Source organism: Salmo trutta, unplaced genomic scaffold, assembly GCF_901001165.1.
Source record: "Salmo trutta unplaced genomic scaffold, fSalTru1.1, whole genome shotgun sequence".
NCBI classification, from domain to species: Eukaryota; Metazoa; Chordata; class Actinopteri; order Salmoniformes; family Salmonidae; genus Salmo; species Salmo trutta.
The window spans coordinates 24,297-51,686 of NW_021822787.1; the positions used below are offsets into that span (position 1 = coordinate 24,297).

Sequence of the window (27,390 nt, forward strand, 5' to 3'; positions counted from 1 at the left end):
TAGGTCATCAGGCTGCTGATTATCCTGCACACCTGTCACCATCGCCTCATGACACTCACCTGGACTCCATCACCTCCTTGATTATCTTCCCTATATCTGTCACTCCCTTTGGTTCTTTCCTCAGGTGTTATTGACTCTGTTTTCATGTCGGTGCGTTATTTGTGTTTCCTGTTTGTTGTTTCTTATATTTATTAAAACACTCACTCCCTGAACTTACTTCCTGACTCTCAGCGTAATCGTTACATGTATGTACAGTTGTTATATATATATATAACAACTGAGTTATATATACAGTATCATTCAAAAGTTTGGACACACCTACTCTTTCAAGGTTTTTTTTCTTTTTTTCGCTATTTTCTACATTATAGAATGATAGTGGAGACATCGAAACTATGAAATAACATATAAAATCATGTAGTAACCCAAAAAGTGTTAAACAAATCAAATTATACTCGAGATTCTTCAAAGTAGACACCCTTTGCCTTGATGACAGCTTTGCACAATCTTGGTATTCTCTCAACCAGCTCCATGAGGTAGTCACCTGGAAATCATTTCAATTAACAGGTGTGCCTTGTTAAAAGTTAATTTGTGGAATTTCTTTCCTTCTTAATGCGATTGAGCCAATCAGTTGTGTTGTGACAAGGTAGGGTGTTCTTCCATGCCGTCCCTAGGAGGGGTGCGTCACTTGAGTGGGTTGAGTCACTGACATGGTCTTCCTGTCTGGGTTGGCGTCCCCCCTTGGGTTGTGCCGTGGCGGAGATCTTTGTGGGCTATACTCGGCCTTGTCTCAGGATGGTAAGTTGGTGGTTGAAGATATCCCTCTAGTGGTGTGGGGGCTGTGCTTAGCAAAGTGGGTGGGGTTATATCCTGCCTGTTTGGCCCTGTCTGGGGGTATCATCGGATGGGGCCACAGAGTCTCCTGACCCCTCCTGTCTCAGCCTCCGGTATTTATACTGCAGTAGTTTATGTGTCGGGGGGCTAGGGTCAGTCTGTTATATCTGGAGTATTTCTCCTGTCTTATCTGGTGTCCTGTGTCAATTTAAGTATGCTCTCTCTAATTCTCTCTTTCTTTCTCTCGCTTGGAGGACCTGAGCCCTAGGACCATGCCTCAGGACTACCTGGCATGATGACTCCTTGCTGTCCCCAGTCCACCTGGCCGTGCTGCTGCTCCAGTTTCAACTATTCTGCCTGCGGCTATGGAACCCTGACCTGTTCACCGGACGTGCTACCTGTCCCAGACCTGCTGATTTCAACTCTCTAGAGACAGCAGGAGCGGTAGAGATACTCTCAATGATCGGCTATGAAAAGCCAACTGACATTTACTCTTGAGGTGCTGACTTGTTGCACCCTCGACAACTACTGTGATTATTATTATCTGACCATGCTGGTCATTTATGAACATTTGAACATCTTGGCCATGTTCTGTTATAATCTCCACCCGGCACAGCCAGAGGAGGACTGGCCACCCCTCATAGCCTGGTTCCTCTCTAGGTTTCTTCCTAGGTTTTGGCCTTTCTAGGGAGTTTTTCCAAGCCACCGTGCTTCTACACCTGCATTGTTTGCTGTTTGGGGTTTTTGGCTGGGTTTCTGTACAGCACTTTGAGACATCAGCTGATGTAAGAAGGGCTATATAAATACATTTGATTTTTGATTTGATTTAGGGGTGGTATACAGAAGATAGCCCTATTTGGTAAAAGGCCAAGTCCATATTATGGCAAGAACAGCTCAATAAGCAAAGAGAAACGACAGTCCATCATTACTTTAAGACATGAAGGTCAGTCAAAGCGAAACATTTCTAGAGCTATGAAAGTTTCTTCAAAGGCAGTCGCAAAAACCATCAAGCGCTATGCTGAAACTGGTTCTCATGAGGACCGCCACAGGAAAGGAAGACCCAGAGTTACCTCTGCTGCAGAGGATAAGTTCATTAGAGTTAACTGCACTGCAGATTGCAGCCCCCCCAAATGTTTTCACAGAGTTCAAGTAACAGACACATCTCAACATCAACTGTTCAGAGGAGACGGTGTGAATCAGGCCTTTATGGTCAAATTGCTGCTAAGAAACCACTACTAAAGGACACCAAAAAGAAGAAGAGACTTGCTTGGGCCAAGAAACACGAGCAATGGACATTAGACCGGTGGAAATCTGTCCTTTGGTCTGATGAGTCCAAATTTGAGATTTTTGGTTCCAACCGCCATGTCTGTGAGACACGGTGTGGATGAAAGGATGATCTCCGCATGTGTGGTTCCCACCGTGAAGCATGGAGGAGGAGGTGCTTTGCTGGTGACACTGTCTGTGATTTATTTAGAATTCAAGGCACACTTAACCAGCATGGCTACCACAGCATTCTGCAGCGAAACGCCATCCCATCTTGTTTCGCTTTGTGGGACTATCGTTTGTTTTTCAACAGGGCAATGACCCAAAACACACCCCCAGGCTGTGTAAGGGCTATTTGACCAATGAGAGTGATGGAGTGCTGCATCAGATGACCTGGCCTCCACAATCACACGAACTCAACCTAACTGAGATGGTTAGGGATGAGTTGGAACGCAGATTGAAAGAAAAGCAGCCAACAAGTGCTCAGCATATGTGGGAACTCTGTTGGAAAAGCATTCCTCATGAAGCTGGTTGAGAGAATAGCCAAGAGTGGGCAAAGCTGTCATCAAGGCAAAGGGTGGCTACTTTGAAGAATTTTAAATATAAAAAAATATATTTTGATTTGTTTAAAGTTTTTTGGTTACTACATGATTCCATATGTGTTATTTCATAGTTTTGATGTCTTCACTATTATTCTACAATGTAGAAAATATTCAAAATTAAGAAAAGCCCTTGAATGAGTAGCTATATCCAAACAGACTGGTACTGTATATATAGTTGTCACTTTGACTACAGATGTTATACAGCATATACTCTTTCAGATTCATCGCTCAACCTGGACCAGAGGAGAACAGTAGATAAGATAACCAGTTAACAGTAAGGGAAAAGTGCAGACACTCACAATGCCCCGGTAAACAGATGAGTCATCCCATCAACTTAAAACAATCTCCTACATCACCTGGAGCCCCTGAGGACAAACCCCTACACAATAACCAGGAAACAGTAGGTGTCATGATAGTCATAGGGTCATAGACTGATGAGGTGACTGAAGACACTCACATAGCCCCGGTGTATCCCGGTGAACAGAGGCACTCTCCGGTCTCGTGATGGCAGGTGGCACCGTTGAGACACTGGCACTCTAGCTGGCATCCCTTCCCGTAGAGCCCCGCCTCACACAGCTCCTCGCAGCGCCAGCCCTGGTACCCGTCCGTACACACACACGCCCCCGTGATGGGGTTACACTGGGCCCGGTTCTGACACTGGCACCGGTTAGTGCAGTGGGGGCCCCAGAATTCAGCCTGACAACCTGGAGAGAAAGAGAGAGGTACACAAAACATTAAACATGACAGCCTGGAGAGAGAGAGAGAGAGAGAATGAGAGAGAGAGAGGTATACAAAACATTAAACATGACAAACTGGAGAGAGAGAGAGGTACACAAAACATTAAACATGACAACCTGGAGATAGAGAGAGAGGTACACTAAACATTAAACATGACAACCTGGAGAGAGAGAGAGGTACACAAAACATTAAACATGACAACCTGGAGATAGAGAGAGAGAGGTACACAAAACATTAAACATGACAACCTGGAGAGAGAGAGAGATACACAAAACATTAAACATGACAACCTGGAGAGAGAGAGAGAGAGAGCTACATAAAACATTAAACATTACAACCTGGAGAGAGAAAGAGAGAGAGAGGTACACAAAACATTAAACATTACAACCTGGAGAGAGAAAGAGAGAGAGAGGTACACAAAACATTAAACATTACAACCTGGAGAGAGAGAGAGAGAGAGAGAGCTACATAAAACATTAAACATGACAACCTGGAGAGAGAAAGAGAGAGCTACATAAAACACTAAACATGACAACCTGGAGAGAAAGAGAGAGCTACATAAAACATTAAACATGACAACCTGGAGAGAGAGAGAGAGCTACATAAAACATTAAACATGACAACCTGGAGAGAAAGAGAGAGCTACATAAAACATTAAACATGACAACCTGGAGAGAAAGAGAGAGCTACATAAAACATTAAACATGACAACCTGGAGAGAGAGAGAGAGAGAGAGGTATACAAAACATTAAACATGACAACCTGGAGAGAGAGAGAGAGAGAGAGAGAGGTATACAAAACATTAAACATGACAACCTGGAGAGAGAGGTACACGGTACACAAGGTACATTAAACATGACAACCTGGAGAGAGAGGTACAAGGTACATTAAACATGACAACCTGGAGAGAGAGGTACACGGTACATTAAACATGACAACCTGGAGAGAGAGGTACACGGTACATTAAACATGACAACCTGGAGAGAGAGGTACACGGTACACGGTACATTAAACATGACAACCTGGAGAGAGAGGTACACGGTACATTAAACATGACAAACTGGAGAGAGAGGTACACGGTACATTAAACATGACAACCTGGAGAGAGAGGTACACGGTACATTAAACATGACAACCTGGAGAGAGAGGTACACGGTACATTAAACATGACAACCTGGAGAGAGAGGTACGCGGTACATTAAACATGACAACCTGGAGAGAGAGGTACACGGTACACGGTACATTAAACATGACAACCTGGAGAGAGAGGTACACGGTACATTAAACATGACAACCTGGAGAGAGAGGTACACGGTACATTAACATGACAACCTGGAGAGAGATGGTACACGGTTCATTAAACATGACAACCGGATGGAGAAGGAGATGGTAAAATGGTACACGGTACATTAAACATGACAACCTGGAGAGGAGAGTACACGGTACATTAACATGACAACCTGGAGAGAGAGGTACACGGTTCATTAAACATGACAACCTGGAGAGAGAGAGGTACACGGTACACGGTACATTAAACATGACAACCTAGAGAGAGAGGTACACGGTACATTAAACATGACAACCTGGAGAGAGAGGTACACGGTACATTAAACATGACAACCTGGAGAGAGAGGTACACGGTACACGGTACATTAAACATGACAACCTGGAGAGAGAGGCACACGGTACATTAAACATGACAACCTGGAGAGAGAGAGAGAGAGCTACATAAAACATTAAACATGACAACCTGGAGAGAGAGAGAGCTACATAAAACATTAAACATGACAACCTGGAAAGAGAGGTACATGGTACACAAAACATTAAACATGACAACCTGGAGAGAGAGGTACACGGTACATTAAACATGACAACCTGGAGAGAGAGGTACACGGTACATTAAACATGACAACCTGGAGAGAGAGGTACACGGTACACGGTACATTAAACATGACAACCTGGAGAGAGAGGTACACGGTACATTAAACATGACAACCTGGAGAGAGAGGTACACGGTACATTAACATGACAACCTGGAGAGAGAGGTACACGGTACATTAAACATGACAACCTGGAGAGAGAGGTACACGGTACATTAAACATGACAACCTGGAGAGAGAGGTACACGGTACATTAAACATGACAACCTGGAGAGAGAGGTACACGGTACATTAAACATGACAACCTGGAGAGAGAGGTACACGGTACATTAAACATGACAACCTGGAGAGAGAGGTACGCGGTACATTAAACATGACAACCTGGAGAGAGAGGTACACGGTACACGGTACATTAAACATGACAACCTGGAGAGAGAGGTACACGGTACATTAAACATGACAACCTGGAGAGAGAGGTACACGGTACATTAAACATGACAACCTGGAGAGAGAGGTACACGGTACACGGTACATTAAACATGACAACCTGGAGAGAGAGGTACACGGTACACGGTACATTAAACATGACAACCTGGAGTGAGAGGTACACGATACATTAAACATGACAACCTGGAGAGAGAGAGAGAGAGCTACATAAAACATTAAACATGACAACCTGGAGAGAGAGAGAGCTACATAAAACATTAAACATGACAACCTGGAGAGAGAGGTACATGGTACACGGTACATTAAACATGACAACCTGGATAGAGAGGTACATGGTACACAAAACATTAAACATGACAACCTGGAGAGAGAGGTACACGGTACATTAAACATGACAACCTGGAGAGAGAGGTACACGGTACATTAAACATGACAACCTGGAGAGAGAGGTACACGGTACACGGTACATTAAACATGACAACCTGGAGAGAGAGGTACACGGTACATTAAACATGACAACCTGGAGAGAGAGGTACACGGTACATTAAACATGACAACCTGGAGAGAGAGGTACACGGTACATTAAACATGACAACCTGGAGAGAGAGGTACACGGTACACGGTACATTAAACATGACAACCTGGAGAGAGAGGTACACGGTACATTAAACATGACAACCTGGAGAGAGAGGTACACGGTACATTAAACATGACAACCTGGAGAGAGAGGTACACGGTACATTAAACATGACAACCTGGAGAGAGAGGTACACGGTACATTAAACATGACAACCTGGAGAGAGAGGTACGCGGTACATTAAACATGACAACCTGGAGAGAGAGGTACACGGTACACGGTACATTAAACATGACAACCTGGAGAGAGAGGTACACGGTACATTAAACATGACAACCTGGAGAGAGAGGTACACGGTACATTAAACATGACAACCTGGAGAGAGAGGTACACGGTTCATTAAACATGACAACCTGGAGAGAGAGGTACATGGTACACGGTACATTAAACATGACAACCTGGAGAGAGAGGTACACGGAACATTAAACATGACAACCTGGAGAGAGAGGTACGCGGTACATTAAACATGACAACCTGGAGAGAGAGGTACACGGTACACGGTACATTAAACATGACAACCTAGAGAGAGCGGTACATTAAACATGACAACCTGGAGAGAGAGGTACACGGTACATTAAACATGACAACCTGGAGAGAGAGGTACACGGTACATTAAACATGACAACCTGGAGAGAGAGGTACACGGTACATTAAACATGACAACCTGGAGAGAGAGGTACACGGTACATTAAACATGACAACCTGGAGAGAGAGAGAGAGAGCTACATAAAACATTAAACATGACAACCTGGAGAGAGAGAGAGCTACATAAAACATTAAACATGACAACCTGGAAAGAGAGGTACATGGTACACAAAACATTAAACATGACAACCTGGAGAGAGAGGTACACGGTACATTAAACATGACAACCTGGAGAGAGAGGTACACGGTACATTAAACATGACAACCTGGAGAGAGAGGTACACGGTACATTAAACATGACAACCTGGAGAGAGAGGTACACGGTACATTAAACATTACAACCTGGAGAGAGAGGTACACGGTACATTAAACATGACAAACCTGGAGAGAGAGGTACCGGTACACGGTACATTAAACATGACAACCTGGAGAGAGAGGTACACGGTACATTAAACATGACAACCTGGAGAGAGAGGTACGCGGTACATTAAACATGACAACCTGGAGAGAGAGGTACACGGTACACGGTACATTAAACATGACAACCTGGAGAGAGAGGTACACGGTACATTAAACATGACAACCTGGAGAGAGAGGTACACGGTACATTAAACATGACAACCTTGAGAGAGAGGTACACGGTACATTAAACATGACAACTGGAGAGAGAGGTACACGGTACATTAAACATGACAACCTGGAGAGAGAGGTACACGGTACATTAAACATGACAACCTGGAGAGAGGTACACGGTACACGTACATTAAACATGACAACCTGGAGAGAGAGGTACACGGTACACGGTACATTACAGGGTACCGGTACACGGTACATTAAACATGACAACCTGGAGTGAGAGGTACACGGTACATTAAACATGACAACCTGGAGAGAGAGAGAGAGAGCTACATAAAACATTAAACATGACAACCTGGAGAGAGAGGTACATGGTACACGGTACATTAAACATGACAACCTGGATAGAGAGGTACATGGTACACAAAACATTAAACATGACAACCTGGAGAGAGAGGTACAAGGTACATTAAACATGACAACCTGGAGAGAGAGGTACACGGTACATTAAACATGACAACCTGGAGAGAGAGGTACACGGTACATTAAACATGACAACCTGGAGAGAGAGGTACACGGTACATTAAACATGACAACCTGGAGAGAGAGGTACAACGGTACATTAAACATGACAACCTGGAGAGAGAGGTACACGGTACATTAAACATGACAACCTGGAGAGAGAGGTACACGGTACATTAAACATGACAACCTGGAGAGAGAGGTACGCGGTACATTAAACATGACAACACTGGAGAGAGAGTACACGGTACACGGTACATTAAACATGACGAACCATGAGATAGAGGTACACGGTACATTAAACATGACAACCTGGAGAGAGAGATACACGGTACATTAAACATGACAACCTGGAGAGAGAGGTACACGGTACATTAAACATGACAACCTGGAGAGAGAGGTACACGGTACATTAAACATGACAACCTGGAGAGAGAGGTACCACGGTACATTAAACATGACAACCTGGATGAGAGAGGTACACGGTACACGGTACATTAACATGACAACCTGGAGAGAGAGGTTACACGGTACATTAAACATGACAACCTGGAGAGAGGTACGCGGTACATTAAACATGACACCTGAGAGAGAGGTACACGGTACACGGTACATTAAACATGACAACCTGGAGAGAGAGGTACACGGTACATTAAACATGACAACCTGGAGAGAGAGGTACACGGTACATTAAACATGACAACCTGGAGAGAGAGGTACACGGTACATTAAACATGACAACCTGGAGAGAGAGGTACACGGTACACGGTACATTAAACATGACAACCTGGAGAGAGAGGTACACGGTACATTAAACATGACAACCTGGAGAGAGAGGTACACGGTACACGGTACATTAAACATGACAACCTGGAGAGAGAGGTACACGGTACACGGTACATTAAACATGACAACCTGGAGAGAGAGGTACACGGTACATTAAACATGACAACCTGGAGAGAGAGGTACACGGTACATTAAACATGACAACCTGGAGAGAGAGGTACACGGTACATTAAACATGACAACCTGGAGAGAGAGGTACACGGTACATTAAACATGACAACCTGGAGAGAGAGGTACACTGTACATTAAACATGACAACCTGGAGAGAGAGGTACGCGGTACATTAAACATGACAACCTGGAGAGAGAGGTACACGGTACACGGTACATTAAACATGACAACCTAGAGATAGAGGTACACGGTACATTAAACATGACATCCTGGAGAGAGAGGTACACGGTACATTAAACATGACAACCTGGAGAGAGAGGTACACAGTACATTAAACATGACAACCTGGAGAGAGAGGTACACGGTACATTAAACATGACAACCTGGAGAGAGAGGTACACGGTACACGGTACATTAAACATGACAACCTGGAGAGAGAGGTACACGGTACATTAAACATGACAACCTGGAGAGAGAGGTACGCGGTACATTAAACATGACAACCTGGAGAGAGAGGTACACGGTACACGGTACATTAAACATGACAACCTGGAGAGAGAGGTACACGGTACATTAAACATGACAACCTGGAGAGAGAGGTACACGGTACATTAAACATGACAACCTGGAGAGAGAGGTACACGGTACAAGGTACATTAAACATGACAACCTGGAGAGAGAGGTACACGGTACATTAAACATGACAACCTGGAGAGAGAGGTACACGGTACACGGTACATTAAACATGACAACCTGGAGAGAGAGGTACACGGTACATTAAACATGACAACCTGGAGAGAGAGGTACGCGGTACATTAAACATGACAACCTGGAGAGAGAGGTACACGGTACCGGTAACATTAAACATGACAACCTGGAGAGAGAGGTACACGCGTACTAAACATGACAACCTGGAGAGAGAGGTACACGGTACATTAAACATGACAACCTGGAGAGAGAGGTACACGGTACACGGTACATTAAACATGACAACCTGGAGAGAGAGGTACACGGTACACGGTACATTAAACATGGCAACCTGGAGAGAGAGGTACACGGTACACGGTACATTAAACATGACAACCTGGAGAGAGAGGTACATGGTACACGGTACATTAAACATGACAACCTGGATAGAGAGGTACACGGTACACGGTACATTAAACATGACAACCTGGAGAGAGAGGTACACGGTACATTAAACATGACAACCTGGAGAGAGAGGTAGACGGTACACGGTACATTAAACATGACAACCTGGAGAGAGAGGTACACGGTACACGGTACATTAAACATGACAACCTGGAGAGAGAGGTACATGGTACACGGTACATTAAACATGACAACCTGGAGAGAGAGGTACACGGTACATTAAACATGACAACCTGGAGAGAGAGAGAGAGAGAGAGGTACACAAAACATTAAACATGACAACCTGGAGAGAGAGAGAGAGAGGTACAGAAAACATTAAACATTACAACCTGGAGAGAGAGAGAGAGAGCTACATAAAACATTAAACATGACAACCTGGAGAGAGAGAGAGCTACATAAAACATTAAACATGACAACCTGGAGAGAGAGAGAGAGGTACATAAAACATTAAACATGACAACCTGGAGAGAGAGAGAGAGCTACGTAAAACATTACACATGACAACCTGGAGAGAGAGAGAGAGGTACACGGTACATTAAACATGACAACCTGGAGAGAGAGGTACACGGTACACGGTATATTAAACATGACAACCTGGAGAGAGAGGTACACGGTACACGGTACATTAAACATGACAACCTGGAGAGAGAGGTACACGGTACACGGTACATTAAACATGACAACATGGAGAGAGAGGTACACGGTGCACAAAACATTAAACATGACAACCTGGAGAGAGAGGTACACGGTACACAAAACATTAAACATGACAACCTGGAGAGAGAGGTACACGGTACACGGTACATTAAACATGACAACCTGGAGAGAGAGGTACACGGTACATTAAACATGACAACCTGGAGAGAGAGGTACACGGTACATTAAACATGACAACCTGGAGAGAGAGGTACACGGTACACGGTACATTAAACATGACAACCTGGAGAGAGAGGTACACGGTACATTAAACATGACAACCTGGAGAGAGAGGTACACGGTACATTAAACATGACAACCTGGAGAGAGAGAGGTACATGGTACATTAAACATGACAACCTGGAGAGAGAGGTACATGGTACATTAAACATGACAACCTGGAGAGAGAGGTACACGGTACATTAAACATGACAACCTGGAGAGAGAGGTACATGGTACATTAAACATGACAACCTGGAGAGAGAGGTACACGGTACACGGTACATTAAACATGACAACCTGGAGAGAGAGGTACACGGTACATTAAACATGACAACCTGGAGAGAGAGGTACACGGTACATTAAACATGACAACCTGGAGAGAGAGGTACACGGTACACGGTACATTAAACATGACAACCTGGAGAGAGAGGTACACGGTACATTACACATGACAACCTGGAGAGAGAGGTACATTAAACATGACAACCTGGAGAGAGAGTTACACGGTACACGGTACATTAAACATGACAACCTGGAGAGAGAGGTACACGATACACGGTACATTAAACATGACAACCTGGAGAGAGAGGTACACGGTACATGGTACATTAAACATGACAACCTGGAGAGAGAGGTACACGGTACATTAAACATGACATCTCTCCAGATGGACTGGCCAGCTATACTCTGTGATGTTTCTAAAGAGACTATGTTATTCTAATATTCAGACAGCACCCTGGAACAGACAGAGAGAACACACACACACTTCTGCTTTGTTAAAGGCTGTGTTTAGTCAAATACTCTGGATTTGGTTTTCTCCTTCAAATTCCATCATACAGTAGCCTATTTGGATTCAGTCAGATTAAATTAGCATCAGCTGAGTTTTGGCCAGAGAAACTATATCCACAAACATCTTGGAAATTGACTTTAAAGGCAAGTGTAGTGTGATGTCATCACATTGGGGCCTGGTTTCTTCCTCAGTCATTCTTAATGGATGCTGGAGCACCAGCGTTCAGCACAAACACAACCTGACTGTAGCGACCCCAAACGCAGAGCTACATTTGAGTCCTGCTGGCAAAGAAACCAACTGAAGAAACTGATAACTGCTTCCCAAATGGCACCCTATTTCCTTTGTAGTGCACTACTACCCATAGGGCTCTGGTCAAAAGTAGTGCACGAAAAAGGGAACAGGGTGCCATTTGGGATGCGACTCAACTGAAGATCAGAGGAGACCCTGGAAGCGGCTGTTGAACCAGACAGAGACTTGTAAAGTTGTACCAGTTTATTTCCCAGCAAGCGAGTGTCAAGGGGGAGTCTACTGCTAGTGTTAAATGTTTCATTGATATTGAGCGGAGTGGGGGACAGAGCAGTGACGAGACAGGACAATAAATTACCTTGTCTCTCTCTTGCCTCCGTCTCTCCCTCTTTTCACTGTCTTTGTCTGTCTGTCTCTCTCTCTCTCTTTGTCTCTCTGTCTGTCTGTCTCACTCTCTCTGTATCTCTATCTCTCTCTCTCTCTGTTTCTCTCTCTCTGCCTCTGTCTCTCCCTCTTTTTTCTCTCTCTCTCTCTCTCTCTCTCTCTCTCTCTCTCTCTCTTTCTATTTCTTGTTACCTCCCACCTCTGCAAAAAAATGTACCATCACACCACTTCTATTATTCAACAGAGAAGAAGAAGAGAGAAGAGCTAAACTCAACAGACTAATTACAGAGGCCAGGACAGGCAGCAGACTAATTACAGAGGCCAGGATAGGCAGCAGACCAATTACAGGGACCAGGACAGGAAGCAGACTAATTACAGGGACCAGGACAGGCAGCAGACTAATTACAGGGACCAGGACAGGCAGCAGACTAATTACAGAGGCCAGGACAGGCAGCAGACTAATTACAGGGACCAGGACAGGCAGCAGACTAATTACAGGGACCAGGACAGGCAGCAGACTAATTACAGAGACGAGGACAGGCAGCAGACTAATTACAGAGACCAGGACAGGCAGCAGACTAATTACAGGGACCAGGACAGGCAGCAGACTAATTACAGAGACCAGGACAGGCAGCAGACTAATTACAGGGACCAGGACAGGCAGCAGACTAATTACAGAGACGAGGACAGGCAGCAGACTAATTACAGAGACCAGGACAGGCAGCAGACTAATTACAGGGACCAGGACAGGCAGCAGACTAATTACAGGGACCAGGACAGGCAGCAGACTAATTACAGAGGCCAGGACAGGCAGCAGACTAATTACAGGGACCAGGACAGGCAGCAGACTAATTATAGGGACCAGGACAGGCAGCAGACTAATTACAGAGACCAGGACAGGCAGCAGACTAATTACAGGGACCAGGACAGGCAGCAGACTAATTACAGAGGCCAGGACAGGCAGCAGACTAATTACAGGGACCAGGACAGGCAGCAGACTAATTACAGAGGCCAGGACAGGCAGCAGACTAATTACAGAGACTAGGACAGGCAGCAGACTAATTATAGGGACCAGGACAGGCAGCAGACTAATTACAGGGACCAGGACAGGCAGCAGACTAATTACAGAGACCAGGACAGGCAGCAGACTAGTTACAGGGACCAGGACAGGCAGCAGACTAATTCCAGGGACCAGGACAGGCAGCAGACTAATTATAGGGACCAGGACAGGCAGCAGACTAATTACAGGGACCTAGACAGGCAGCAGACGAATTACAGGGACCAGGACAGGCAGCAGACTAATTACAGAGGCCAGGACAGGCAGCAGACTAATTACAGAGGCCAGGACAGGCAGCAGACTAATTACAGGGACCAGGACAGGCAGCAGACCAATTACAGGGACCAGGACAGGCAGCAGACTAATTACAGGGACCAGGACAGGCAGCAGACTAATTACAGGGACCAGGACAGGCAGCAGACTAATTACAGAGAACAGGACAGGCAGCAGACTAATTACAGGGACCAGGACAGGCAGCAGACTAATTACAGGGACCAGGACAGGCAGCAGACTAATTACAGGGACCAGGACAGGCAGCAGACTAATTACAGAGACCAGGACAGGCAGCAGACTAATTACAGAGACCAGGACAGGCAGCAGACTAATTACAGGGACCAGGACAGGCAGCAGACTAATTACAGGGACCAGGACAGGCAGCAGACTAATTACAGAGGCCAGGACAGGCAGCAGACTAATTACAGGGACCAGGACAGGCAGCAGACTAATTACAGGGACCAGGACAGGCAGCAGACTAATTACAGAGGCCAGGACAGGCAGCAGACTAATTACAGGGACCAGGACAGGCAGCAGACTAATTACAGAGGCCAGGACAGGCAGCAGACTAATTACAGAGACTAGGACAGGCAGCAGACTAATTACAGGGACCAGGACAGGCAGCAGACTAATTACAGGGAACAGGACAGGCAGCAGACTAATTACAAAGACCAGGACAGGCAGCAGACTAGTTACAGGGACCAGGACAGGCAGCAGACTAATTACAGGGACCAGGACAGGCAGCAGACTAATTATAGGGACCAGGACAGGCAGCAGACTAATTACAGGGACCTAGACAGGCAGCAGACAAATTACAGGGACCAGGACAGGCAGCAGACTAATTACAGAGGCCAGGACAGGCAGCAGACTAATTACAGAGGCCAGGACAGGCAGCAGACTAATTACAGGGACCAGGACAGGCAGCAGACCAATTACAGAGACCAGGACAGGCAGCAGACTAATTACAGGGACCAGGACAGGCAGCAGACTAATTACAGGGACCAGGACAGGCAGCAGACTAATTACAGAGAACAGGACAGGCAGCAGACTAATTACAGGGACCAGGACAGGCAGCAGACTAATTACAGGGACCAGGACAGGCAGCAGACTAATTACAGGGACCAGGACAGGCAGCAGACTAATTACAGAGACCAGGACAGGCAGCAGACTAATTACAGAGACCAGGACAGGCAGCAGACTAATTACAGGGACCAGGACAGGCAGCAGAATAATTACAGGGACCAGGACAGGCAGCAGACTAATTACAGAGACCAGGACAGGCAGCAGACTAATAACAGGGACCAGGAAGGGCAGCAGACTAATTACAGGGACCAGGACAGGCAGCAGACTAATTACAGAGGCCAGGACAGGCAGCAGACTAATTACAGAGACTAGGACAGGCAGCAGACTAATTACAGGGACCAGGACAGGCAGCAGACTAATTACAGGGACCAGGACAGGCAGCAGACTAATTACAGAGACCAGGACAGGTAGCAGACTAATTACAGGGACCAGGACAGGCAGCAGACGAATTACAGGGACCAGGACAGGCAGCAGACTAATTACAGAGACCAGGACAGGCAGCAGACTAATTACAGGGACCAGGACAGGCAGCAGACCAATTACAGAGACCAGGACAGGCAGCAGACTAATTACAGGGACCAGGACAGGCAGCAGACTAATTACAGGGACCAGGACAGGCAGCAGACGAATTACAGGGACCAGGACAGGCAGCAGACGAATTACAGGGACCAGGACAGGCAGCAGACTAATTACAGAGACCAGGACAGGCAGCAGACTAATTACAGGGACCAGGACAGGCAGCAGACTAATTACAGGGACCAGGACAGGCAGCAGACTAATTACAGAGGCCAGGACAGGCAGCAGACTAATTACAGAGACCAGGACAGGCAGCAGACTAATTAACGGGACCTAGACAGGCAGCAGACGAATTACAGGGACCAGGACAGGCAGCAGACTAATTACAGAGGCCAGGACAGGCAGCAGACTAATTACAGAGGCCAGGACAGGCAGCAGACTAATTACAGGGACCAGGACAGGCAGCAGACCAATTACAGAGACCAGGACAGGCAGCAGACTAATTACAGGGACCAGGACAGGCAGCAGACTAATTACAGGGACCAGGACAGGCAGCAGACTAATTACAGGGACCAGGACAGGCAGCAGACCAATTACAGAGACCAGGACAGGCAGCAGACTAATTACAGGGACCAGGACAGGCAGCAGACTAATTACAGGGACCAGGACAGGCAGCAGACCAATTACAGAGACCAAGGCAAGCAGCAGACTAATTACAGAGGCCAGGACAGGCAACAGACCAATTACAGGGACCAGGACAGGCAGCAGACCAATTACAGGGACCAGGACAGGCAGCAGACTAATTACAGAGACCAGGACAGGCAGCAGACTAATTACAGAGACCAGGACAGGCAGCAGACTAATTACAGGGACCAGGACAGGCAGCAGACTAATTACAGGGACCAGGACAGGCAGCAGACTAATTACAGAGGCCAGGACAGGCAGCAGACTAATTACAGGGACCAGGACAGGCAGCAGACTAATTATAGGGACCAGGACAGGCAGCAGACTAATTACAGGGACCAGGACAGGCAGCAGACTAATTACAGAGGCCAGGACAGGCAGCAGACTAATTACAGAGGCCAGGACAGGCAGCAGACTAATTACAGGGACCAGGACAGGCAGCAGACTAATTACAGAGGCCAGGACAGGCAGTAGACTAATTACAGAGACCAGGACAGGCAGCAGACTAATTACAGGGACCTAGACAGGCAGCAGACGAATTACAGGGACCAGGACAGGCAGCAGACTAATTACAGAGACCAGGACAGGCAGCAGACTAATTACAGAGGCCAGGACAGGCAGCAGACTAATTACAGGGACCAGGACAGGCAGCAGACCAATTACAGAGACCATGACAGGCAGCAGACTAATTACAGGGACCAGGACAGGCAGCAGACTAATTACAGGGACCAGGACAGGCAGCAGACTAATTACAGGGACCAGGACAGGCAGCAGACCAATTACAGAGACCAGGACAGGCAGCAGACTAATTACAGGGACCAGGACAGGCAGCAGACTAATTACAGGGACCAGGACAGGAAGCAGACTAATTACAGAGGCCAGGACAGGCAGCAGACCAATTACAGAGGCCAGGACAGGCAGCAGACTAATTACAGAGGCCAGGACAGGCAGCAGACCAATTACAGAGGCCAGGACAGGCAGCAGACTAATTACAGAGGCCAGGACAGGCAGCAGACTAATTACAGGGACCAGGACAGGCAGCAGACTAATTACAGAGACCAGGACAGGCAGCAGACTAATTACAGAGGCCAGGACAGGCAGCAGACTAATTACAGAGACCAGGACAGGCAGCAGACCAATTACAGGGACCAGGACAGGCAGCAGACTAATTACAGAGACCAGGACAGGCAGCAGACTAATTACAGGGACCAGGACAGGCAGCAGACTAATTAGAGAGACCAGGACAGGCAGCAGACCAATTACAGGGACCAGGACAGGCAGCAGACTAATTACAGAGGTCAGGACAGGCAGCAGACGAATTACAGGGACCAGGACAGGCAGCAGACTAATTACAGAGACCAGGACAGGCAGCAGACTAATTACAGGGACCAGGACAGGCAGCAGACTAATTACAGAGACCAGGACAGGCAGCAGACTAATTACAGGGACCAGGACAGGCAGCAGACTAATTACAGGGACCAGGACAGGCAGCAGACTAATTACAGAGGCCAGGACAGGCAGCAGACTAATTACAGGGACCAGGACATGCAGCAGACTAATTACAGAGGCCAGGACAGGCAGCAGACTAATTACAGAGACCAGGACAGGCAGCAGACTAATTAACGGGACCTAGACAGGCAGCAGATGAATTACAGGGACCAGGACAGGCAGCAGACTAATTACAGAGGCCAGGACAGGCAGCAGACTAATTACAGAGGCCAGGACAGGCAGCAGACTAATTACAGGGACCAGGACAGGCAGCAGACCAATTACAGGGACCAGGACAGGCAGCAGACTAATTACAGGGACCAGGACAGGCAGCAGACCAATTACAGGGACCAGGACAGGCAGCAGACTAATTACAGGGACCAGGACAGGCAGCAGACTAATTACAGAGACCAGGACAGGCAGCAGACTAATTACAGAGACCAGGGCAGGCAGCAGACTAATTACAGAGACCAGGACAGGCAGCAGACTAATTACAGGGACCAGGACAGGCAGCAGACTAATTACAGGGACCAGGACAGGCAGCAGACTAATTACAGAGACGAGGACAGGCAGCAGACTAATTACAGAGACCAGGACAGGCAGCAGACTAATTACAGGGACCAGGACAAGGAGCAGACTAATTACAGAGACCAGGACAGGCAGCAGACTAATTACAGAGAGCAGGACAGGCAGCAGACTAATTACAGAGACCAGGACAGGCAGCAGACTAATTACAGGGACCAGGACAGGCAGCAGACTAATTACAGGGACCAGGACAGGCAGCAGACTAATTACAGAGACGAGGACAGGCAGCAGACTAATTACAGAGACCAGGACAGGCAGCAGACTAATTACAGGGACCAGGACAGGCAGCAGACTAATTACAGAGACCAGGACAGGCAGCAGACTAATTACAGGGACCAGGACAGGCAGCAGACTAATTACAGAGACGAGGACAGTCAGCAGACTAATTACAGAGACCAGGACAGGCAGCAGACTAATTACAGGGACCAGGACAGGCAGCAGACTAATTACAGAGACGAGGACAGGCAGCAGACTAATTACAGAGACCAGGACAGGCAGCAGACTAATTACAGGGACCAGGACAGGCAGCAGACTAATTACAGAGACCAGGACAGGCAGCAGACTAATTACAGGGACCAGGACAGGCAGCAGACTAATTACAGGGACCAGGACAGGCAGCAGACTAATTACAGAGACCAGGACAGGCAGCAGACTAATTACAGGGACCAGGACAGGCAGCAGACGAATTACAGGGACCAGGACAGGCAGCAGACTAATTACAGAGACCAGGACAGGCAGCAGACTAATTACAGGGACCAGGACAGGCAGCAGACTAATTACAGGGACCAGGACAGGCAGCAGACTAATTACAGAGGCCAGGACAGGCAGCAGACTAATTACAGAGACCAGGACAGGCAGCAGACTAATTAACGGGACCTAGACAGGCAGCAGACGAATTACAGGGACCAGGACAGGCAGCAGACTAATTACAGAGGCCAGGACAGGCAGCAGACTAATTACAGAGGCCAGGACAGGCAACAGACTAATTACAGGGACCAGGACAGGCAGCAGACCAATTACAGAGACCAGGACAGGCAGCAGACTAATTACAGGGACCAGGACAGGCAGCAGACTAATTACAGGGACCAGGACAGGCAGCAGACTAATTACAGGGACCAGGACAGGCAGCAGACCAATTACAGAGACCAGGACAGGCAGCAGACTAATTACAGAGACCAGGACAGGCAGCAGACTAATTACAGGGACCAGGACAGGCAGCAGACCAATTACAGAGACCAAGGCAAGCAGCAGACTAATTACAGAGGCCAGGACAGGCAACAGACCAATTACAGGGACCAGGACAGGCAGCAGACCAATTACAGGGACCAGGACAGGCAGCAGACTAATTACAGAGACCAGGACAGGCAGCAGACTAATTACAGAGACCAGGACAGGCAGCAGACTAATTACAGGGACCAGGACAGGCAGCAGACTAATTACAGGGACCAGGACAGGCAGCAGACCAATTACAGAGACCAAGGCAAGCAGTGTGTGTGTGTGCAGCCAGAGGATCTAAAGGAGCCATGACATTGAATCATTGCCAGGCTTTGTATACAGTAGCAAGCTCTCTTCTGCCTCGTAAGCCACTAAACACTGACACGTCTGCCATCGGAAACACACACACACACACACACACACACACACACACACACACACACACACACACACACACACACACACACACACACACACACACACACACACACACACACACACACACACACACACACACACACTCTCTCTCTCTCTGGCTCAACTTTCATCTCCTCTGGGGTGAAAGAGACTAGTTGTCCTCATGGTTCAGGTGCGCTATCTTCATTTGACCCTGCTTCTAACAACAGGATAATAATCCTGCAGCAACAGGAAATGTGAATTATTTTATGTGGATTATAATTCATGGAGATTTTTGTAGGAGTTTGATACATTTTTTGTCAGGAGCAAAAAGTCAGAATATATATATTTTTTAAACAAAATCTGAATCTTGAGCCGAATGGTGTTTGGTTCTCAAAACATTTCTATTGTGTTGGAAGGAACATTCTCCTAATGTCCTCTACATTCTACATGTTAGTCATTTAGCAGACACTGTTATCCAGAGACACTCACAGTTAGTGCAGTCATCTTAAAATAGATAGGTGGTAAAACCATATCACAGTCATAGGAAGTACATGTTTCCTTCAATAAAGTAGTTATCAGTAGAGTCAGAGCTAGAAAGGGGGAAAGTCAAGTGTGAGTGTACGTTCACAAAGACCATTTTTGTGTATTTGTGTGTGTGTGGGGGGGGGGGGGGGGCGATGGGAGGTGCTGTGGGATTATTTAAGATACTATTTGAAGAGGTCTGGTTTCAGGTGTTTTCAGAAGATGAGCAGGGACTCTGCTGTCTTAGCTTCAAGCTGTTTCCACCATTCCACCATTGGGGTGCCAGGACAGAGAAGAGCTTGGACTGGTCTGAGGGGGAGCTGCCCTCCCATAGAGGTGCCAGGACAGAGAAGAGCTTGGATTGGGCTGAGGGTGAGCTGGTTCACCAGGACAGAGAAGAGCTTGGACTGGTCTGAGGGTGAGCTGGTTCACCAGGACAGAGAAGAGCTTGGACTGGTCTGAGGGGGAGCTGGTTCCACCATTGGGGTGCCAGGACAGAGAAGAGCTTGGACTGGTCTGATGGTGAGCTGGTTCACCAGGACAGAGAAGAGCTTGGATTGGGCTGAGGGGGAGCTGCCCTCCCATAGAGGTGCCAGGACAGAGAAGAGCTTGGATTGGGCCGAGGGTGAGCTGGTTCACCAGGACAGAGAAGAGCTTGGATTGGTCTGAGGGTGAGCTGGTTCACCAGGACAGAGAAGAGCTTGGACTGGTCTGAGGGGGAGCTGGTTCCACCATTGGGGTGCCAGGACAGAGAAGAGCTTGGACTGGTCTGAGGGGGAGCTGGTTCACCAGGACAGAGAAGAGCTTGGATTGGGCTGAGGGGGAGCTGCCCTCCCATAGAGGTGCCAGGACAGAGAAGAGCTTGGATTGGGCTGAGGGTGAGCTGGTTCACCAGGACAGAGAAGAGCTTGGATTGGTCTGAGGGTGAGCTGGTTCACCAGGACAGAGAAGAGCTTGGACTGGTCTGAGGGGGAGCTGGTTCCACCATTGGGGTGCCAGGACAGAGAAGAGCTTGGACTGGTCTGAGGGGGAGCTGCCCTCTAGGGGTTGGAAGGGAAAGAGACCAGAGGTGGCAGAACGGAATACTTGGGTTGGGTTGTAGGGTTTGAGCATAGCCTGAAGGTAGGGAGGCATAGCCTGAAGGTAGGGAGGCATAGTCTGAAGGTAGGGAGGCATAGCCTGAAGGTAGGGAGGCATAGCCTGAAGGTAGGGAGGCATAGCCTGAAGGTAGGGAGGCATAGCCTGAAGGTAGGGAGGCATAGCCTGAAGGTAGGGAGGCATAGCCTGAATGTAGGGAGGCATAGCCTGAAGGTAGGGAGGGGCAGTTCCTCTTGCTGTTCCGTAGGTAAGCACCATGATCTTGTAGTGGATGTGACCTTCCACTGGAAGCCAGTGGAAGGTGTGGAGGAGCGGGGTGACATGAGAGAACTTGGGAAGGTTGAACACCAGGTGGGCTGCAGCGTCCTGGATAAGTTGCAGGGGTTTGATGTCACAAGCTGGGAGCTCAGACAACAGTGAGTTGCAGTAGTCCAGATGGGAGATGACAAATGCCCGGATTAAGACCTGCGTCGCTTCCTGTGTGAGGTAGGGTTGTACTCTACGGATGTTGAAGAGCATGAAATTCCATGAGCGAGGCACTGCTTTGACGTTTGCAGAGAACGACAGGGTGTTGTCCAGGTTCATGCCAAGGTTCTTTGCACTCTGGGAGGGAGACACCGTGGAGTTGTCAACCTTAATGGAGAGGTCCTAGAGCAGGCAGGCCTTCCCCGCGAGGAAGAGCAGCTCTGTCTTGTCAAGGTTGAGCTTGAGGTGGTGGGGCAACATCCAAGCTGAGATATCTGTCAGGTAAGCAAAGATGGGTGTTGACACCTGTGTGTCAGAAGGGGGGAAGGAGAAAGGTGTCATACGCATAGTAATGATAGGAGAGTCCATGTGAGGATATGACTGTGGCCGAGTCACTTGGTTTGTAGAGAGAGCAGTCTCGGTTGAGTGACCCATCTTGAAGCCTGACTGCTTAGGGTTAAGAAGATCATTCTGAGAGAGAAAGTGAGAGTGTTGGTCAGAGACAGCACGCTCAAGTGTAGTTTTTGATGTCAGAGGGAAGTGAGAAATGGGAGAAGGTCTCCAGAGATGGTTTGGAGAACAGATGTGGTTGAGCAGGCAGGTTGTCGGGCGGCCGGACCTCACTAGTCACAGGATTTCATCTGGAGAGAGACGGGAGAAAGAGGTCAAGGCGTAGGGTAGTTCTGTGTGAGTTGGACCAGTGGACTCAATAGGCTGAGTGAATGAGGAGCGGATGTCATCTACCTTCTTTTCAAAGCGGTTGCCAAAGTCATCAGCAGAGAGGGAGGAGGGGGTGGTGGAGGATTAAGGAGGAAGTGAAAAGGTGGAAAATAGTTTCCTAGGGTAAGAGGCAGAAGCTTGAAATGTAGAGTGATAGAAAGTGGCTTTAGCAGTGGACACAGAGGATAGGTCCTCCAGAAGGTTAGTTTTCATCCAATACAGGGCTCCCCACAGCCCTGTTCTGTAAGCTCGCAATGATTCACTTAGCCACAGAGCAGGAGGGGAGGGCCGAGCCGGCCGGGAGGAAAGGGGACAGTGAGAGTCATAGGATGCGGAAAGGGAAGAGAGTAGGGTCTAAGAGGCAGAATCAGGAGACAGGAGGGATAGATGTTAGGATAGAAGAGGAGAGAGTAGTGGGACAGAGAGAGGAGATTGCGATGGCACCATGAACATCTGGGTAGGGACTGAGTGGCTAGGGATGGAGGAAAGGGAGACAGAAAAAGAAACAGTGATCACAGACCAGGAGAGGAGATTAGTAGGTGAACAGCCTCTACTAAAGATAAGCTCAATCGTTTTGCATGCCTTGTGAGTGGGAGGGGACTGGGAAAGGGTGAGGTCAAAAGAGGCAAGGAGGGGAAAGAAATGAATTTGAAGGCAGACGTCAGGATGTTGAAGTCGCCCAGTACGATGAGCGGTGAGCCATTGTCAGGAAATTATCTTATCAAGTGTCAAGCTCATTGAGGAACGCTCTAAGGGCACCTGGTGGGCGACAGATGACAACAATGGTAAGCTTGAGTGGACAAGTGATAGTGACAGCATGGAATTGAAGTGAGGAGATGGACAGGCGAGTGAGGGAGAAAAGAGACATCTCCACTTCTTGTCCAGTTTTGTCGATGAATTAGAACATTATCTCTAAACAAGATACATTCTCAAACATTTGATTATAATTATGATCTGGGAAAAACCTTGGTTTCTTGTTAGCTAGCAGTAATACTGTCCCTATCTCCCACCCTGAGTCTCTCAACTGAGACTGAGACTAAGGGATGCGTCTGAAATGGCACCCTATTCACTATATAGTGCGCTACTTTGGACCAGGGCCGCTCAAAAGTAGCGCATTTAGGGAACAGGGTGCCATTTGGGACTTAATCTAGGATTGAGAGATTCAGATTTTTCCAGATTGTTGTCATTAATACACTGCTTAATTATGCGTTTAACTGAACATGGGGATTCCACTGTTATGATTATCATTATCATTACGGCTTGATGAAATTACGTTATAATTGCTGTGGACAGAGAGAGAGAGAGAGAGAGAGAGAGGATGGGTGTGGAGAGAGGGAGAGAGAGAGGGAGAGAGGAAGAAAGAGTGGGGTGAGAGCGAATGAGAGGGAGAACAAGAGTGAGAGAAAGTTAGAGAGAGAGAGAGAGAGAGAGAGAGAGAGAGAGGATGGGTGTGGAGAGAGGGAGAGAGGGGAGAAAGAGAGGAAGAAAGAGTGGGGTGAGAGCGAATGAGAGGGAGAACAAGAGTGAGAGAAAGTTAGAGAGAGAGAGAGAGAGAGAGAGAGAGAGAGAGGATGGGTGTGGAGAGAGGGAGAGAGGGAGAAAGAGAGGAAGAAAGAGTGGGGTGAGAGCGAATGAGAGGGAGAACAAGAGTGAGAGAAAGTTAGAGAGAGAGAGGGAGAGAGAGAGAGAGAGAGAGAGAGAGAGAGAGAGAGAGAGAGAGAGAAAGGGAGGTTTGCAATGAGAGTCGAGGGGTTACCCACAGTAGTTTTTAAGGGACATGATAAGTTACAGTAGCATGCAGATATGTGTGGTTGATTGGTTGCAGTGATGGACTGGCCATAGGGCAATTCTGGCAGATGCCAGATGGGCTGGTCCAACTTTAGCCCAATAGGCATGTCTAAATTGGAGGTTTCGTGCAAAATGAGAGTTATTTGGCTAACAATGGGAGCCACGAGGGAAAAGAAATGGGCCAGTGTGTTAACAATTCCCATGCTAATTTCTGTTCCCAGTCACTCTCCGTTCTCTGATTGGTTGGTTGATTGCAGGAGTGGAAGTTAGAATAACTGAAGGAAAACAGTTGAGGAAGTCAACCACTGAGTATGATCTCCATTTAAATACATACACAGGTCAAATACGTGCAAGTACCTAAAATACTTGAAAGTATTTGAAGTGTGCTTGAATTACCTTGGAGTTTGTATTATACCAGTCTAAGTGAATCAAACTAAATGAAGTGCAGCTCAAGTGTATTTGAACCAGGTCCAATTAGATAATCCTCCGTTCATTTTTAACAGTTGTGACACCCCCCTTTTCCTGCAGTCAAATGACCTAGTGGCATCACTGAGGGAATGTTACTCATCTTTTTCATAATGAAAAAAACCCAGAACCATGTGTGTGAGGTGTAAACTTTTGTTTAAAAGTAGATTTGTTTACGACAACAAAGAATCACTCTGTGTGACCCTGATTTAGCCCACTGCAGTATTAATCAAGCGAGACGAAAGGCTTCAGTGATTCATTGAGTAGTCAGCAACAGAGAGCCTACAGATTGTGATTCATTGAGGAGTCAGCAACAGAGAGCCTACAGACTGTGATTCATTGAGGAGTCAGCAACAGAGAACCTACAGATTGTGATTCATTGAGGAGTCAGCAACAGAGAACCTACAGACTGTGATTCATTGAGGAGTCAGCAACAGAGAACCTACAGACTGTGATTCATTGAGGAGTCAGCAACAGAGAACCTACAGACTGTGATTCATTGAGTAGTCAGCAACAGAGAACCTACAGACTGTGATTCATTGAGGAGTCAGCAACAGAGAACCTACAGACTGTGATTCATTGAGTAGTCAGCAACAGACTAGAGATGGAGATTTGCTCTCCAAAGTATTTCTTCACAAGAGCAGCAACATTATTGGGCTGGAATGAGTCATACTGAGCATCATCTCACTTTACTTCCATTACTTCCAAGGTGTGTGTGCGTGTGTGAGAGTGTGATTGTGATTGTGAGTGTGTGTGTGTGTGTGTGTGCGAGAGTGTGAGTGTGAGTGTGAGTGTGTGTGTGTGTGTGTGTGTGTATGTGTGTGTGTGAGTGTGTGTGTGTGTGTGTGTGTGGGGGGGCATGCGTGTGCGTGCAAGTGTGTGTGTGTGTGTGTGTGTGTGTGTGTGTGTGTGAGTGTGTCTTGATGAAAAGGGTTTAGAAGTAGGAAACCCTATAGGAAACCCTATGGGAAACTATATAGGAAACCCTATGGGAAACCCTATAGGAAAACCTATAGGAAACCTTATGGGAAACTATATAGGAAACCCTATAGGAAACTCTATAGGAAACCTTATGGGAAACCCTTTAGGAAACCCTATGGGAAACTATATAGGAAACCCTATAGGAAACTCTATAGGAAACTCTATAGGAAACCTCATGGGAAACCCTATAGGAAACCCTATGGGAAACTATATAGGAAACCCTATAGGAAACTCTATAGGAAACTCTATAGGAAACCCTATAGGAAACCCTATAGGAAACCCTATAGGAAACCTTATGGGAAACCCTATAGGAAACTCTATAGGAAACCCTATAGGAAACCTTATGGGAAACCCTATAGGAAACCCTATAGGAAACCTTATGGGAAACCCTATAGGAAACCCTATAGGAAACCCTATGGGAAACTCTATAGGAAACCTTATAGGAAACTATATAGGAAACTCTATGGGAAGACTGTATGGGTAACATATTAATCAGTCTATTAGACAGACTGTATGGGTAACATATTAATGAGTCTATTAGAAAGACTGTATGGGAAACATATTAATCAGTCTAATAGACAGACTGTATGGGTAACATACTAATCAGTCTATTAGACTGTATGGGTAACATATTAATCAGTCTATTAGACTGTATGGGTAACATATTAATCAGTCTATTAGACTGTATGGGTAACATATTAATCAGTCTATTAGACTGTATGGGTAACATATTAATCAGTCTATTAGACAGACTGTATGGGTAACATATTAATCAGTCTATTAGACAGACTGTATGGGTAACATATTAATCAGTCTATTAGACTGTATGGGTAACATATTAATCAGTCTATTAGACAGACTGTATGGGTAACATATTAATCAGTCTATTAGACAGACTGTATGGGTAACATATTAATCAGTCTATTAGACTGTATGGGTAACATATTAATCAGTCTATTAGACTGTATGGGTAACATATTAATCAGTCTATTAGACTGTATGGGTAACATATTAATCAGTCTATTAGACAGACTGTATGGGTAACATATTAATCAGTCTATTAGACTGTATGGGTAACATATTAATCAGTCTATTAGACTGTATGGGTAACATATTAATCAGTCTATTAGACTGTATGGGTAACATATTAATCAGTCTATTAGACAGACTGTATGGGAAACATACTAATCAGTCTATTAGACAGACTGTATGGGTAACATATTAATCAGTCTATTAGACAGACTGTATGGGTAACATATTAATCAGTCTATTAGACTGTATGGGTAACATATTAATCAGTCTATTAGACAGACTGTATGGGAAACATATTAATCAGTCTATTAGACAGACTGTATGGGAAACATATTAATCAGTCTATTAGACAGACTGTATGGGAAACATATTAATCAGTCTATTAGACAGACTGTATGGGTAACATATTAATCAGTCTATTAGACTGTATG

At 46.7% G+C, this 27,390-nt stretch overlaps 1 protein-coding gene across 1 annotated transcript in view; it reads right to left on the minus strand.

The window, feature by feature from the left end:
- LOC115184554 (multiple epidermal growth factor-like domains protein 11) overlaps positions 1 to 27,390 on the minus strand; it is a 131,780-nt gene that overhangs the window by 13,703 nt on the left and 90,687 nt on the right. Inside the window, exon 6 of the mRNA XM_029745411.1 lies at positions 3,154 to 3,400. Within this exon, the coding sequence (XP_029601271.1) occupies positions 3,154 to 3,400 (247 nt within the window). The remainder of the gene's footprint in view (positions 1 to 3,153; positions 3,401 to 27,390) is intronic.